A 15,960-nucleotide genomic window follows, 5' to 3' on the forward strand; every position below is an offset into this window, starting at 1 on the left:
AAAAAAAATATGAGAGTGATACTGAGAATGAATGAAAGATAAACAGCTTTTTTTATTGATTTTTTAAAATCTTTTCATTACTTTTTCATCTATATACGACAATATATGTTAAATAAAACTGACTTTTGTAAAGAATTTTCATTATAGCTTATAAAAAAGGTTTATTCAAAACGGTCCAAAACCCATCACGAAGTGCCTTCATCAGTGATGACATCACTTCATTAATATTCATGACCTGCAGCTGTGCGTAGGTGCACCGGAGGCTGACACACACAACAACAATTTTCTTTATCCCGATTTTTATAGACTTTAAAATTCCTACTTTTACTGGAAACCATTGATATAAACAATGTACTACGTACCAAGAGGTGGTACCAGAGGAGGTGCTGATCAGTTCAAATGGGAAGATGTGAAATCAGACAAAGACAGAGAATGCTATTTAGGTAAGCTTACAAATTCACATCATGAATGATGATCATCATGAGATGAATAGCCAAATCGGCAAGGCCCAAAACAAAAGTCACCGACTTCAACAGCGCCTTGAATAGCAGATCAATACTGAATGACACTCATACCGACACACGCAATGTCTATCCTTAGTTTAGGGGCAAATTTCAGGCCATTTCCTCACTTAGGGTGTTTAGGGAAATTTTGAAACCAATTCCTCGCTAGGGTGTTTTTATTTGAGCAAAATCCTCGTTTAGGGTTAGTTTGACAAAATTTTGACATCCTCGCTTAGGGTCATTTTTGTGAGTCATTTCATACTCAACTTTTATACATGAGTGTGCCCCCCGGGGTGTTGGTAGCATAATTCTCAGGTACCGTACAGTTTTTGTCGGAAAAGAATGGTACTTGTTTACATTTTGAGCGTGTGCAGAGCGTATACACAAAAGTGGGGTTCTGATTGGCTGAATCAATCATCTGACAATCATAGCAACAGACCGAATCTGATTGGCCAATTGTGCGTCAAATCGTTGGTTGGCGCAAATCGGCGCCCTTGAAGTGAACAAAAAGTTTTGCGTATGTGGCTCATTAACAGGCGCTGGCATCAATCTTAGCAAGGGACTGCTGTTCTTCATAACCCAGTGTAGTATGTAGCATTTCAAGTACGCTCACATGAATATCAGCACTATTTTTTAGACAAATTGATCCTTTCTTTTTGTATAAAACAGGGCATTCTCTGATGGCCCCAGTGGGGCGATGGCAGAAAGGTAAAGATCTGCAGTGGTTCAACAAGGACAGAGACGGTGGACAAGAAATCAGAGATGAATTGCAAGCTGCTAAAGATGCTGAAAGAGAAGCCTTAATGACAGCATTGTAAGTATAGGCACGGTAGGCACCACTTGAAATGTGCAGGAGGCTCAAAGCAGTCCTGAATGGTCATTGCTTTAAAATAGGATTTAGAGTTTTCAGCCACAAAATCAAACTCTACCGAAGGCATAAAAGTATTTTGAAATTATAATTACAAAAATTCAGAATTCCTTGATTTTTTGGATAGAGTTCACATCAATTTTTAATTTTGAACAGGGGTAGCACTAGAACAAAACACTCCAGAGTCCGTAGGGAGCCATGAACTTGCAGAAAGTAAAAAAGTTGGGTGTCCGTAGTAGAGTTTGGCGAGTATAGTATCTCTGCAGTAGGCCTAGTGCTAGATTGAAAAACTGGGGGTTTGCAGGAACCCCTGAACTTACAGAAAATTTAAAAATAGTGGGTCCGAACTGTATTTTGGTGAGTCCAGGACCCTTAAATGCAGCCTTGCGCGACCCCTGATTTTGAATTTTTTAAGCATCTTTATTTGTATTTAATGGAGTGTGGTAAGAAAAATATTATATTCAGACAAAACCTGATCGATCCATATCATAAAGATTTTGTATCCAAATTTAAATTGCTACAAAAGTTAGCTAATTTTTATCTCCGACTGAAGCATGACCAGGACAGTCCATGACATAACAGTACCCACTCTTAAAGCCATTTTGCTGAGGAGAATGCCCTCAATATTTGTCAAAATTCTGTTTTTTACATGATTATATTGCACTTTATTAAACTAACATACGCTGAAAAAATCAAGACTATAGGTGCTCTAGTTTTGTCAAAATCAGAGATTTTGAATAAAACGCTGGAACCGTCGTTTTATTATTATGATGGAAATAATTAATCGAACGTGTACACGATGTTCACAGTGCATGGCGTGCGGGACGGATATACACATCAAAGAATAGTACCGTAACATAACCGACGGAGTGCTACACATTGGCGACATCGGCACTGGTAGTAAATTCCAATTTTCTTTGCTTTACCTCAGTTGTTCGGCTCAAAATTAAAAGGGGACATATCTGAAAATAAAAGCTAACATTTTATGGCAAATAAGTCTATTTTGTATGAAAATGTTATAATATGGCTTTAAATCAAGGTACCAAGCATGGTTCCAAACATTTTGTGGTCAGTTCGGCTTGTGGTTACATGGACAGTGGACACTACTGGTCGCAAACATCTCAAATGGTGGACCATTTTCCATTTCATGGTAAAATTGACTAAAAAAAGCCAACAAAAAATTATTTTTGTTGCTTATGATGACCCCTTATTATAAATCATTGACACCAATTTACATATCAAAATATTGTAAGCTTGTTGGTTTGATTGAAGCAAATTTGAACTCTCTCATCTTTGTTCTTCCACAGAGGCATGAAAGTCCCGAAGGCTCCACCACCCAAGCAGGTAAGTTCATTTACTTAATATTGTATGTTTTAGCCCATCAGTGGTTTGCTATTTCATAACATGATGGTTCACCTCTGAGACATGAGCAGCTCTAGTTTACAGCTATGATAAAAGGCACCACAGGTCCAGTATCAATAGCCAATTTAGTTACCAGTGCAAGCCAAGCACACACTTAGCCAGCATTGGTTGCTTAATTACACTATACCTATTTTTTAGTAATTCTTAGCCAAGGGGGATGTACCTGTTGCATCCATGTTGCGTATTAAATGTGTACTGTGTATGTAGTGTAAGGTGCATGCATGCAATCGTTCGGACCATGTTATATGTGTTTGTGCGTATTGCAGAGCTATAAGAGTGCCAAGAATTATTAAAAATACATCACATACCAGTAATATTTTAGGCCTGACTTTCTTTTAGGTGGCATGATCAAAAACATGCCAATTTTTTCCTTTTTTTCAAAAAGTTGATTAAATTTGTACATGTAGTCAGTATGTCCCTGTTATTTTCTTGAGTGTAATAAACCATTTAGTATAGGAAAACTTGTAGTATATCTTTATTTCCATGTGATAATGTATACATATTTACAAATTACATGTTAATACCAGAAAAACATTCAGGCAGCTTTTATTTTTCCGTGACCTATGATTTTGTTTGTTTTAGGAGGGATACAAAATTTTTCCACAACATAATTTTTTTCCAACCTACCAACTTTCTTTTTTTCCAGCATTTTTCAGGAAACAAATTTATGTTAGGCCAAATCATACCTGTAAGTTATCGCACGTTTTATTCAAAATTGGTCATAATTTGATGCGATGGAAATTTATTATTATTTATGTATGTTGTATTTTTTTCTCTCAAAAGGCAGAGCCACTCCAATCCCCAAAACGAGACAGACCCAAGAAAATTAAGAAGAAATCAAAAGAAGGAGATCTACTGTTGAAGCAAGGTTTATCTTTAGAGAGAACTGCCGCCCTGCTCAGAGCTGAAGGAAGCAGGTAAGAGACTAGTTGACTAGTTGAATAGGTTATAGCACTAGCACAGAATTGAACTGATTTGACTTGCATTTCATAAGCATCCCCCAAAGTGACTTAGCACCATGACCACTAATTAGGTTGAATATGGTACATTTGTGAATGTCTAAAGGTTCTGCAGTTTCATGAAGCGCCTCCACTAGTATTTGGACAGGTTTCTGGCTTCCCATGGTTGGCAGGTATGAAGTAAGAATGTTAACCTCCATTTACTATGGTTCTGTTTAAATTTTGTTTTATAAGCTTTATTAGAATTATGGATCTGGAACCAACATTTGTGTCTTGATCAAGATATAAACCATTACAAGGCATCAGTATTTTCAGAATAAAACTGTTTTTGCATGATTGATTTTCATTAGTTACACTGCAAGCATTGGTGAGCAAAAAAATATGTAGGAAAAAGAAGAAAAACTTTAACCTCTTTCAAAGGGGGATGATTAAATTTTTCATGTGTTGTGTACCACACATTGAGGCTAAACAATCTGATACCTGAGTTTAGAGCTAAATTGCACTAGTGGTTTTGATATTAGAAGCAAAAACAGAGAACAGGATGGGTGGCAACCACCATGGTTTGAGGGCCGGGTGAGGGCTATCACTTTATAACATCTAAGCGGAACATGATTGCATGCTGAACATTTTTTGCTGGGATTATGAGATAAATGATAACTTTCTTCTGATATCAAAATCTATTTTGATAGGATAACGTAGGGATGAGGCTGTTGACCTGGTCACACCTTTTAAGACGTTTATTTTATTTAAAAAAAATGATTGTGTGTTGTTAAACAGTGGATTATAATTTTCTTTTCATTTCATTTTTATGAACCAGTAAATCAAAGAAGAAAAAGATGAAATTGAAGAAAGAGAAAAGAAAAAAGGGCAAAGATAAGAAGAGACACAAGAAGAAGCGGAGCAAGTCATCATCATCTGATAGCAGCAGTGATTCAGAGTCATCATCATCGGAATCGGAGTCATCAAGCGATGATGATAATGAGTCTGCTAAGAGACAAAAAAGGTAAAAAGGCATGAACACCCCAACACATCATTAACTCCGCTGCACAACACATACACCCCAACCCACTGACAATTGGTTTAAGTGTGTCGACCCCAGGGAGAGGGCACTCATCTTCCGAACTGAGCGTGTGTGGACAGCAATTCAAAACTAGGGGTTTTTCTGTGAGATATCCTAGGGCAATGGTTCATTGAGTGAGAAATCCCTAAATATTTGTGGTCATTTAGTGCAACCTGGACCAGTTTTGGCCCATTACAGTGCTGTACCCAAAATTTGGCATATTGTAAAAAGAAAATGTCCAAAAATGGAGTCCACATTGAGTAAAATGTTTGAAAAAAGTAACAAAATTCCAGTCATTTTAGAGGGATAAAAGAGAATTCAATTACAGCTTATCTTAAATATGTTAGGGTAAAAATGGGTCATTGAGTGAGAAATCCCTAAAAATGACAGTCATTTAGTGCAACCTAGACAAGTTTTGGCCCATAACAGTGCTGTACCTAAAATTTGAGTGAGAAATCCCTAAATATTTGTGGTCATTTAGTGCAACCTGGACCAGTTTTGGCCCATTACAGTGCTGTACCCAAAATTTGGCATATTGTAAAAAGAAAATGTCCAAAAAAGGAGTCCAAATTGAGTAAAATGTTTGAAAAAAGTAACAAAATTCCAGTCATTTTAGAGGGATAAAAGAGGATTATTCAATTACACCTTATCTTAAATGTGTTCAGAACTAATTTAGAAAGGGTTATAGGTAATTTTGCCAATGGTTAATTAAACATCTGTGAGCGTGTGTGTATGTACTTGTTTGTGCTTTTAGTTTTTGTCTCGCCTGAACTTTGTTCAGGATGGGACTTAGTAATCACTATTTCTGTCTGTCCGTGCATGTGTGTGGGGGTGTGTGTGGGGGTGGGGGTGTGGATGTATGTGTGTCTGTCCGGAGCTGTATCTGGGGAACCGTAAGACTTATGGCGACGCTACTTGGTGGGAGGAAGGGTATCCAAGTTTGCTCAGAACCAGATAAGTTTGGTGAAAAATATGCAAATTAACATAGCTAATTTGCATAATTTATGCGAAAATTGATAGCGGAGTTTGTGGACAGACTATCTCAAGATCCGTCGGGCGCATGGTAACGAAACCTGGTGGCAGCTATGATACACATCTGCTGATCACCTGATTAGTTTTTCGGCGAAAAGTGTGCGATTTAGTTGTTAATTTGCATAATTTATGCGGAACGATTCTACAAATATGGTTGGAAATCTGAAGAAATCCGCCTTGTGGAGCTGTATCTGGGGGATTCGTAAGATCCCTAAGCCCTATGATGATGAAACGTGGTAGGGGGTAGTATGACCAGAGGATCTCAACCCGATTCGATTTTCAGAGCAAAATATGGTAATTAAGTACCTAATTTGCATAATTTCTGCATAAAATGCAAAAACCTATTTTCTCGGAGACTAGGGGTCGCACGTTCGTCAAACTTGGTGGGTGGGTGCATCTTCACCCCAGACAGAACAACTTTGTATTGGTTAGTGCGTCAAGGTCACCCAAGGTTATCCAGGGGTCATCTGAGGTCGAATGACTAAAATCTGCCATATGGGCACGAAACTTGGTGGGTACGGTCAACATAATGTGGTAGGGGGTAGTATGACCAGAGGATGCACACTAGTACCCCCCCCATGTGGCCCCTCCCACACTCAAAGTTGAGGGGGGGTCAAAATTTAATGAAATATTGTTTTTATATTATGCATTACATATATCAATTTAGGTCATGTAGGCCAAGTTATTAGGCCAAAAAAAGACTTCGAAGAATGTCTCTCATGTACAAAAGTATAGGAAACTGAACATTTCAAACCACCTTTTTAGGGTGAAGGAAGCATTTTTTCAAAAAAATGTCTAAAACAGGTTTTTATGTCAAAAATGGTCATCATACAATGTAGTCTTCATGCACACTAGTACCCCCCCCCCCCCCCATGTGGCCCCTCCCACACACTCGAAGTTGAGGGGGGGGTCAAAATTTAATGAAATATTGTTTTATATTATGCATTATATATATCAATTTCGGTCATGTAGGCCAAGTTATTAGGCCAAAAAAAGACTTTGAAGAATGTCTCTCATTAGGATAGGAAACTGAACATTTAAAACCACCTTTTTAGGGTGAAGGAAGCATTTTTTCAAAAAAATGTCTAAAACGGGTTTTTATGTCAAAAATGGTCTCTTTTGGGGTGCTACATTGAGTCAAATGTTCAGAAGATTATTTCGGGGTCATCCGAGGTCACCCAGGGTTCATCTAAGGTCAAATTACTAAAAACTGTCGTATGGGCATGAAACTTGGTGGGTACAATCAACAGTTAGAGTCAAATGTTAGGAAGATTATTTCGGGGTCATCTGAGGTCACCAGGGGTCATCTGAGGTCAAATTACTAAAACTGTCGTATGGGCATGAAACTTGGTGGGTACAATCAACATTTAGAGTCAAATGTTAGGAAGATTATTTCGGGGTCATCCGAGGTCACCCAGGGGTCATCTAAGGTCAAATTACTAAAAACTGTCGTATGGGCATGAAACTTGGTGGGTACAGTCAACATATAGAGTCAAATGTTCGGAAGATTATTTCGGGGTCATCCGAGGTCACCCAGGGGTCATCTGAGGTCAAATTACTAAAAACTGTCGTATGGGCATGAAACTTGGTGGGTGCAGTCAACATTTAGAGTCAAATGTTCGGAAGATTATTTCGGGGTCATCTGAGGTCACCCAGGGGTCATCTGAGGTCAAATTACTAAAAACTCGTATGGGCATGAAACTTGGTGGGTACAGTCAACATTTCGAGTAAAATTTTCGGAAGGTTATTTCGGGTTCATCTGAGGTCACCCAAGGGTCATCTGAGGTCAAATTACTAAAAACTGTCATATGGGCATGAAACTTGGTGGGTACAGTCAACATTTAGAGTCAAAGTTTCGGAAGGTAATTTCGGGGTCATCCAAGGTCACACAGGGTCATCTGAGGTCACATTACTAAAACTGTCACATGGGCATGAAACTTGGTGGGTACAGTCAACATTTAGAGTCAAAGTTTCAGAAGGTAATTTAGGGGTCATCCAAGGTCACCCAGGGGTCATCTGAGGTCAAATTACTAAAAACTGTCGTATGGGCATGACACTTAGTGGTTACAGTCAACATAAGAGTCAAATTTTGGAAGGGCATTTCGGGGTCACCCAGGGGTCATCTGAGGTCAAATTACTAAAAACTGTCATATGGGCATGACACTTAGTGGTTACAGTCAACATTAAGAGTCAAATTTTGAAGGGCATTTGGGGTCACCCAGGGGTCATCTGAGGTCAAATTACTAAAAACTGTCGTATGGGCATGAAACTTGGTGGGTACAGTCAACATTTAGAGCCAAATTTTTGGAAGGTCGTTTTTGGGTCATCCAAGGTCACCCAGGGGTCATCTGAGGTCAAATTACTTAAAACTGTTATATGGGCATGAAACTTGGTGGGTACAGTCAACATTTAGAGGCCTTTTTTTTTGGAAAGTCATTTCGGGGTCATCCAAGGTCACTCAGGGGTCATCTGAGGTCACATTACTAAAAACTGTCGTATGGGCATGACACTTAGTGGTCACTGTCAACATTAAGAGTCAGATTTTTGGAAGGGCATTTCGGGGTCACCAGGGGTCATCTGAGGTCAAATTACTAAAAACTGTTGTATGGGCATGAAACTTTGTGGGTACAGTCAACATTTAGAGCCAAATTTTTGGAAGGTCATTTCATTTCATCGCAGGTCATCCATGGGTATGACAACTGGTGGTTACAGTCAACATTTAAAGTCAAATGTTTGGAAGGTCATTTCAGAGACATCTGAGGTCACCCATGGGTCATCTGTGGTCAAATTTCTAAAAACTGTCACAGGGGCATGAAACTTGGTGGGTACAGTCATCATTTAGAGCCAAATTTTTGGACAGTCATTGCAAGGTCATCTGAGGTCACTCAGAGGTCATCTGAAGTCAAATGACTAAAAACTGTTGTATGGGCATGAAACTTGATTGGTACAGTCAACATTTAGAGCCCAATTTTTGGAAGGTCATTTTGGGGTCAGTAGTGGTCATCTGAGGTCAAATTAGTAAATTAGTCAAATTAGCATGAGACTTGGTGGGTACAGTCACCATCAGCCAGGTAATTGTGCCCAGCCTAGACCCACCAAAATTTAGGGATCAAAGGTCAAATTCCAATATTGGCCCAATCAAGCTCAAATTGAACAGGCAAATCGCAATGGGTTGTTGCAGGTTCATTTACTTCTACCAAAAGTAATCGTAAAAGCAGGCGATCGCGAAAGCAGGCGAGACTCGTGGTTCGAGAACCGCCTTGTTTAGTGTGCAGTCCCTAATTAATTTTATCCTGTAACCTTTTTACTGATTTCAGACCAATCAAAAAGTCATCCTCTCATCAAAAAAGATTATTGTCTCACTCTGAAGATGAAAGACCTGGCCTCAAAAGACAACTTGGGAAACCAAGGAACATTGATCAGGACAGAGGTAGGAAATATAGTGACAAGAATAGAAGCCACACAGATGATAGACGTCAGCAAAGAGACAATAGTAGCGATAGAGACAGACATTCAAGATCCAAAGGGAATCACTATGACCCAAGGTCAAAGGGTAAAGTTAGTGATTCAAGGTCAAAAAGTAACAGTAAGAATGTCAGCCATTCTAGAGAGAGACAGTCCTCGGATTCCAGCGATGAAGATGAAAGGCAGTCAAGAAAACCCAGAGGTCATGCAGATCACAAGCAATCAAAGATGAAAGGTCATAGTAATGATAAGGTTAAAGGTCGTGTTATTAATGACAGGAAAAGCAAGTACTCGACAGATAGTGATTTCAGTGATGGTGGTCATAGGTCAAATCATAGTAAATTGGTAAAGGGCAAAGGTCAAGATCGATATGAAAGTCACTCCTCAGGTAGGCGTGATCATAAAAGAAAACAATCAAGTAGTGAGTCATCTGATGATGAAAGAATAAAAAGAACTAAAACTAGAGAAGTGTCAAAAGGAGAGTCTCGCTCGACCGAAAGGCATAAAAGTTGGAATCCTGAACAAAATGAACGGGACAGAAGATACAGGAGATCACCAGAGAGACATCGTAAAAAAAGTTGGACCCCTGATGAGCAAGACAGAAAATACAGGAAATCACCCGAACAGAAAAGACATAACAGAGAGAGAACCAGCAGTCATTCAGAAGGGAGAAAAGAACACAAAAATGAGGACAGTGTAAATAATGCTCTGCTGGCTCTAATAAAAGATGCTAGAAAGTTACGATAGTGATGCTTCTACAACTAAAATGTTAAATATAAGCTAGGGAAAGGTTCACTATACTGTATCTTGTCTCAAGTTGAGAGTGCCGCCAGTGTGTTTACACGGTTGTGTCGTCAGTGAATGGACAATTTGCACTTCTACTTCTGTGTATTTATAAGCCCTGCGGGATTGGGTTAGCGTGCGCAATTTGAACTGCCACTGCAACCTCCAACATGGTGTTACTGTCAAACTTGAGAAAAGACACAAAATAATTTTTTTGTAGTTTTTGTAAATCTAAAATTCCTCAGCAATGCAATATGTATAAAGGGCGAAACTAATTACAGTGGAAACTCTTTAATACGAAATTTGTGGGGCCACAAAATTTAGTTTGTCTTATCAGGATTTTGTCATATTCATCACATATTACATAGGGATTCAGTGCCAGGGACCTGAAAATCAAGCTTGTCTTATCAGGTTTTTTTTTGTATTATCAGAGCTTGTATTAAATTTAACGAGTTTCCACTAGCTCAAAAGCACTGCTACAGCTTTTTTGACATATACCAAGAAAACTGAATAAGTGAAAAAGAAAATACAAAATTCTCAGTAGTAATGAGTGTCAGAGAACTCTTGTTTATTTTCCAGTTCAATGGCAAGAATATTTTCATGAGGTGAAATATGGACTGTTCCATTCAAAAAGGCATTTGAATGAAACAGTTCATATTTCACAGAATAAAAATATTTTTGCCATTGAACAAATAAACATAGGATATTCAATATTTGTATGCAATGTACCATGTTTGTCATCAGAGTTGCCATGGTAGCTCCGCTAAGACCGCTACAGACTCTTGAGTATTCGATGTAGAGTATTTGATGTAATATGTCTTTCCAGTAATAGTTGTAATGAATGTTTGATGGCATAAAATCAATAAAATCAATGGAGGCACCATTACCTACTTTGTAATATGTCTTTGTTATTTAATCTATCCCCTTCTATTCCAAGTAATGTTTCAATTCTAACAAATGTTTGATGACGAAAAATCGATAATATGTTTTACCAGGAAAGTTGAGAAAGACTTACGAGAATATCTGGCAGAAAGATTTTATTGATTTTACGCCATCAAACATTCATTAAAACTATTAGTCTGGAAATAGAATGAGGAATGTAGTTAAATAATGGAGATATGTTACATCAAATATTTGACATCTACTAAAAAGTCTGTAGTGTCCTTTGTAGTCTTTTGGCAGCTGGCACTAAAAATAGTAAAATAATCAATCAAATGACAAGAATTTTATTGTAAAATGATATAATGAAACAAACTTGGACATCTTCACTCAATACTCTCCAGGTTTGAAGTACTGGAAGTTCAATATCTGACTTGATCAATTCCTCTCGGAAAGCTGTTATCATATGTATTATATTCACTTTATATATTGGGCAGCTAATACTAAATAATATTTCTGGTATAGTTCCCTTTGAAAATATGATAAATATCCGATCCTTCATATAATAGAGTGATAAAAGCCTATATCTATGTTCCTGATGTTCAGACTGAGAAATAAAGACTTGATGTCAATTCATAAATGGATGTTGTACATGTAGTTGTGATTTGGTAGTAACTACTGTAGTTAAGCATAATAGATTGAGAACTTGTAGTTGTTGAGAGCAGTCAACATGATGAAAATTGGGATCAGCAATTTAATGTTTATTTCCCTCGCATATCCTTGCTTTTCTAAACCATGACAATAAGTCAGCAGGGCCAGGTGGACAAGACTTACAGAGATCAGAATAAAAATAAATCGAGAACCAAATCCAAGCACCCTAACATGAAAATGAAAATTGCTCCAATTTTGTTGAAAATGATCTCAAGTTATGTCTTTCCATGTTATATAAAAATATAATGTAGCACCTTGTTACCTTGGAAACACATAAAAATAGGAAAATCCCATTTGAGTTCTATTGAGTCCATTTGACCATGACAGCTGTTGTGTTATCTGGATACAAAGCACGTTATTGTAGTTAAAACAATGCTTTTTCTGATTTTTTGCAAGACAAATAATTTGAAATTATTTTCATCAAAATCAGAGCATATTTTATTTGCCACCTGTGAGAGAACATTTAGACCGTATAACATATGTCATGACATATGTGATGCGATCAAGGAAAATCAGTCGGAACTCGGAAATATTGATTTTGAGATATAGCCAAACAAAGGACATATTTCCTTTTGTTTCCTGTTGTTTTGGAAACTCTTTAATTGCTCATATCTTTGGAACTGGATGTTCAATTTCAACGGGATTTTCTGCAAAATCCAGATTTGTAAATGCTTTTTACTATCCTATCAGAAACTGAAAATTTAATATTTCCGAGTTCCGACTGATTTTGCTTGATCGCATCACATATCAGTATGCTTTTTCTGACAATTTTTAAAACTATTATGCAGCACTGCAGCCAGTGGCATTTTTAATTCGGCACTTACCTACTTTTTCATGGCCCCATCTCCAAATTTATATTGACACGTCGGGATATTTGTTATGTCGACATAATTTTGACCTAATGTTGACAACAGCACTACTATAGACAACCAAAATAATGCAAGTTTGGTGCTTCTTACAGAGCATGTATGGTTGATCTCCAATCTTCACCTGTGAAGTTTCATGTCAGTATTTGCATCCCTGTGATACCTGTTTATTGTAGGAGCCAACTATGTACATGCATTATAGAATACTGTGCGAATTCTAATAAACCTACTTTAGATTTGGGTTTACAAAATCCAAACAGCACAGCTTTTTACCATAAAATTTCAAAGTGTTAATGAGAAAAATATGGGCTTTCCACTGGATAACAAAATCTTTATGGAGCAAAATGGGGACGGTTCCCGATAGGTCCAAATATTATGGGGTCCAGTTGGACCCCATGATCTGTGAAATTTGTAATATATGGGGTCCCAAACAATTTTTTGGGGTCTTTAGACACAAATTCTGACACAGGTATCACATGTTAAATCTCAAATGATGGGGTCCAGGTGGACCCCATAATTTTCAAAATTTGTAAAATATGGAGTCCATTATGATTTTACTGTGCTAAAAGAATGGGGATAAGGTTGATCAGATCATCATCCTTTTGTAATCGGTTTTTATAACAACAATAATGCTCAAGTCAAAATGTGTAGTGTGGCCTTATTTCTGTTATTTTTTAATGTACTGAAATTCCTTTCCTTAAAGTATACTGCGCCAAGAAAGTATCCTTACACTTGGAAAAATAATCACAATTTCAAAACTGAACCATATTGGGGTAAATTTCTTTTTGTTATAGATGCACTATCTAATCCGGCACATTTTGACACCCCATTGAATCCAATGTGACCTCAAGAAGCAAAGTTACAAGCATTTGATTAGACGAAGGTCCCGTTTTAAAAGTGACACACTGGCCTATTCAAAACTTCACGGACTAGACATTTGGTTTGAGAGTGGTAAATGGCTAATTTGTGTGTGCCTTTAATTTAAAACAAAAGGAACAAAAGAAAACTGAAACCAAAAGAGCTGACAAATAAAATGGAAGTTATAAAAAGTACAGAGAAGTAAAAACTGAAATGAATACTGCTTTAAATAAAGTTTCATTGAAGAAACTGTGTTGTCTCTTTGTTGCGCTTGTTGGAATCTTTTTTGCGCCTTGTATAGGCCAATTTGTCACTTTTAAAACAGGACCTTCGTCTATTCAATTGCTTGTAACTTTACTTTTTGAGGTCATATTGGCTTCAATGTGGTGTCATAATGTGCAGGATTAAATAGTGCATCTATTAGTTACAAAAACAAATTTACCCCAATATGGTTCAGTTTTGAAATTGTGATTATTTGCCCAAGTGTAAGGATACTTTATTGGCGCAGTATAGGTTTGCTGCATTGGGCACTTCACAGGTCATGCAAAGAATATTGTAATCTGGTTTGAAGAAGAAAAAACTTAACACAAAAATAGGTCTTTCCAGTCATTAAATAATTCACAGCCCCACTAACTTGATCATTGGCACATGGTCAAGCAAATAGAAGGCAGCTTTTAGCTCCAATCAATTTGAGGGGTTGGGATTTGAAACTCAATTTGAAGTCAATTCAGTGGATTTTTTTTAATAATTGGACAAAATCAACACTAGAGCAACTGTGCCCTTTGCAAGGGCACGAGGTAAGTTAGGCGGATGATTGTGACGATCAAGCAATACTGTGCTGGGTGCTGGATAGTATTAATTTTAATAAGACTGTTTCATAAATTGCCGTTTTAATATACCTTGATCGTGGAAAGCTGGCATTTTGAAAACTTGACCTTTGACCTCATTATTGCCCCTTAATGACCTCAAATGAATTTTAAAATATTTTAAACATGTTTAGGATGTCATAACGATCATTGCATTTAAATTTCAGCTCAATTGGAGCATTTTGAAAAAACTTGACCTTTGACCCCTTTATGACCCCTTAATGACCTTAAATAAATTTTAAAATATTTTAAACATGTTTAGAATGTCCTAAGGATCATTGCATTTAAATTTCAGCTCAATCGGAGCATTTTCAGTTAAAATGACCTTTTTTGACCCCTGCGACCCTGGACGACCTCTGACGTTAAACAGCTCATAACTGTTGTAGCCAGCCACCCAATACTGCTTGTGACTGAGTTTGGTCGAAATCCGATCAAGGATGTGGAAGTAGTAGCAAATTGTGAGAAGAAAGAAGAAAGAGGAAGAAAGAAATGGCAAGAAAGAAATAAGTTAGGCTGCCCGCCTAACTTAATTAAATAAAAAGGTGAAATTATTGATATCAAACAAACTAACTTAGGCCAAAAAAAAAAAAGGTTTGTCTCAAAGCTCACGAGAAATTTAAAAACAAATGCGAAATGCGATTTTTTTTTTTTTATTCCCGACTTTTTTCATGGTATTTTGAGAAAAAAGTATGATTTCCGCCTAAAAATTTTTTATTTTTTGAAATAAAAAAAAATGTCCGCATTTGTTTTTTGTCAAATCGTGGGATTTTACAAACGCGCGCGCAAGCTTTGAGACAAACCTTTTTTTTGTTTGGCCTTAGGCTTTGATAGCATCACAAAAGAGATAAGATTTCACAAAACAATTTTTTCTTCTGAAAATGTAACATTTATTAACAATTAGTAACAGGTTACTTTTGATCATATTTTTTATAAACACATCAAAAGAAATAAGTCCCCCTCTGAAAATTTCGTCATAACATCGTAAAGTAAAACTTTGTACCAATAAAACTTCTTAGAAATAATTATATGATTGTTTACTAAGTGTTTTGTGAAAATGAAAGATATCCATGACTTCATGGCTGAATGAACCCAAATTGAAGACAAAAACTGCCCTTTCCAAAAGTCACAAAGTAGGCCTATGCTTGTTAACTGCAAGGTGTGTTGGGACAAGGAATGGAACTGGCCATCTTACAACTCAATGTGCTGAACTCTGCACCAATGGGATTTGCATGGCTGAATGATCAAGAATCGATACACATTACAGTAAATGTTCACTTGGTGAGGAGTTTAAACTGCACTCAAACACATGGGGTTTTCCATTAGTAACAAGCCATGAATCAACTTTTGTGACAAGCATAGGCCTACTTTGTGACTTTTGATAAGGGCAGTTTTGCCTTCAATTTAGGCTCATTCAGCCCTGAAATCATGGAAATCTCTCATTTTCACACAGCACTTAGTAAACAGTCATATAATTATTTCAAAGTTAGTTTTATTGGTACAAAACGAAACCTTACAATGTTATGACGACATGTTCAGAGGGGACTTATTTCTTTGATGTGTTTACATTGCAAGAACAGTTACACTCAACAATTAGCCATCTACATTACTAAATGCCCATGTCTTCATGTAAGCTGCTCATATATTGGGCTATTCCACTTGAAATCCATACACCCCTATATATGACATGA

The 15,960-nt window shown here is 37.2% G+C and overlaps 1 protein-coding gene across 1 annotated transcript; it reads left to right on the forward strand.

The window, feature by feature from the left end:
• Window positions 1-247: 247 nt before the first annotated feature.
• Window positions 248-11,605, forward strand: LOC140151548 (uncharacterized). Its single transcript, XM_072173930.1, has 6 exons — window positions 248-443; window positions 1,173-1,317; window positions 2,679-2,715; window positions 3,577-3,710; window positions 4,570-4,755; window positions 9,162-11,605. Exons 1-6 carry the CDS (start codon window positions 350-352, stop codon window positions 10,054-10,056), a joined length of 1,491 nt encoding a protein of 496 aa, XP_072030031.1. The 5' UTR covers window positions 248-349; the 3' UTR covers window positions 10,057-11,605.
• Window positions 11,606-15,960: the final 4,355 nt, after the last annotated feature.

The sequence above is a fragment of the Amphiura filiformis genome, chromosome 4, assembly GCF_039555335.1.
Source record: "Amphiura filiformis chromosome 4, Afil_fr2py, whole genome shotgun sequence".
NCBI lineage: Eukaryota > Metazoa > Echinodermata > Ophiuroidea > Amphilepidida > Amphiuridae > Amphiura > Amphiura filiformis.

Coding starts and splice junctions, on each gene's coding strand:
- LOC140151548 (XM_072173930.1), top strand. CDS start 350: ATGTACTACGTACCAAGAGGTGGTACCAGAGGAGGTGCTGATCAGTTC. Junction 444..1,172: donor AGACAGAGAATGCTATTTAG/GTAAGCTTACAA, acceptor TGTATAAAACAG/GGCATTCTCTGATGGCCCCA. Junction 2,716..3,576: donor AGGCTCCACCACCCAAGCAG/GTAAGTTCATTT, acceptor TTCTCTCAAAAG/GCAGAGCCACTCCAATCCCC.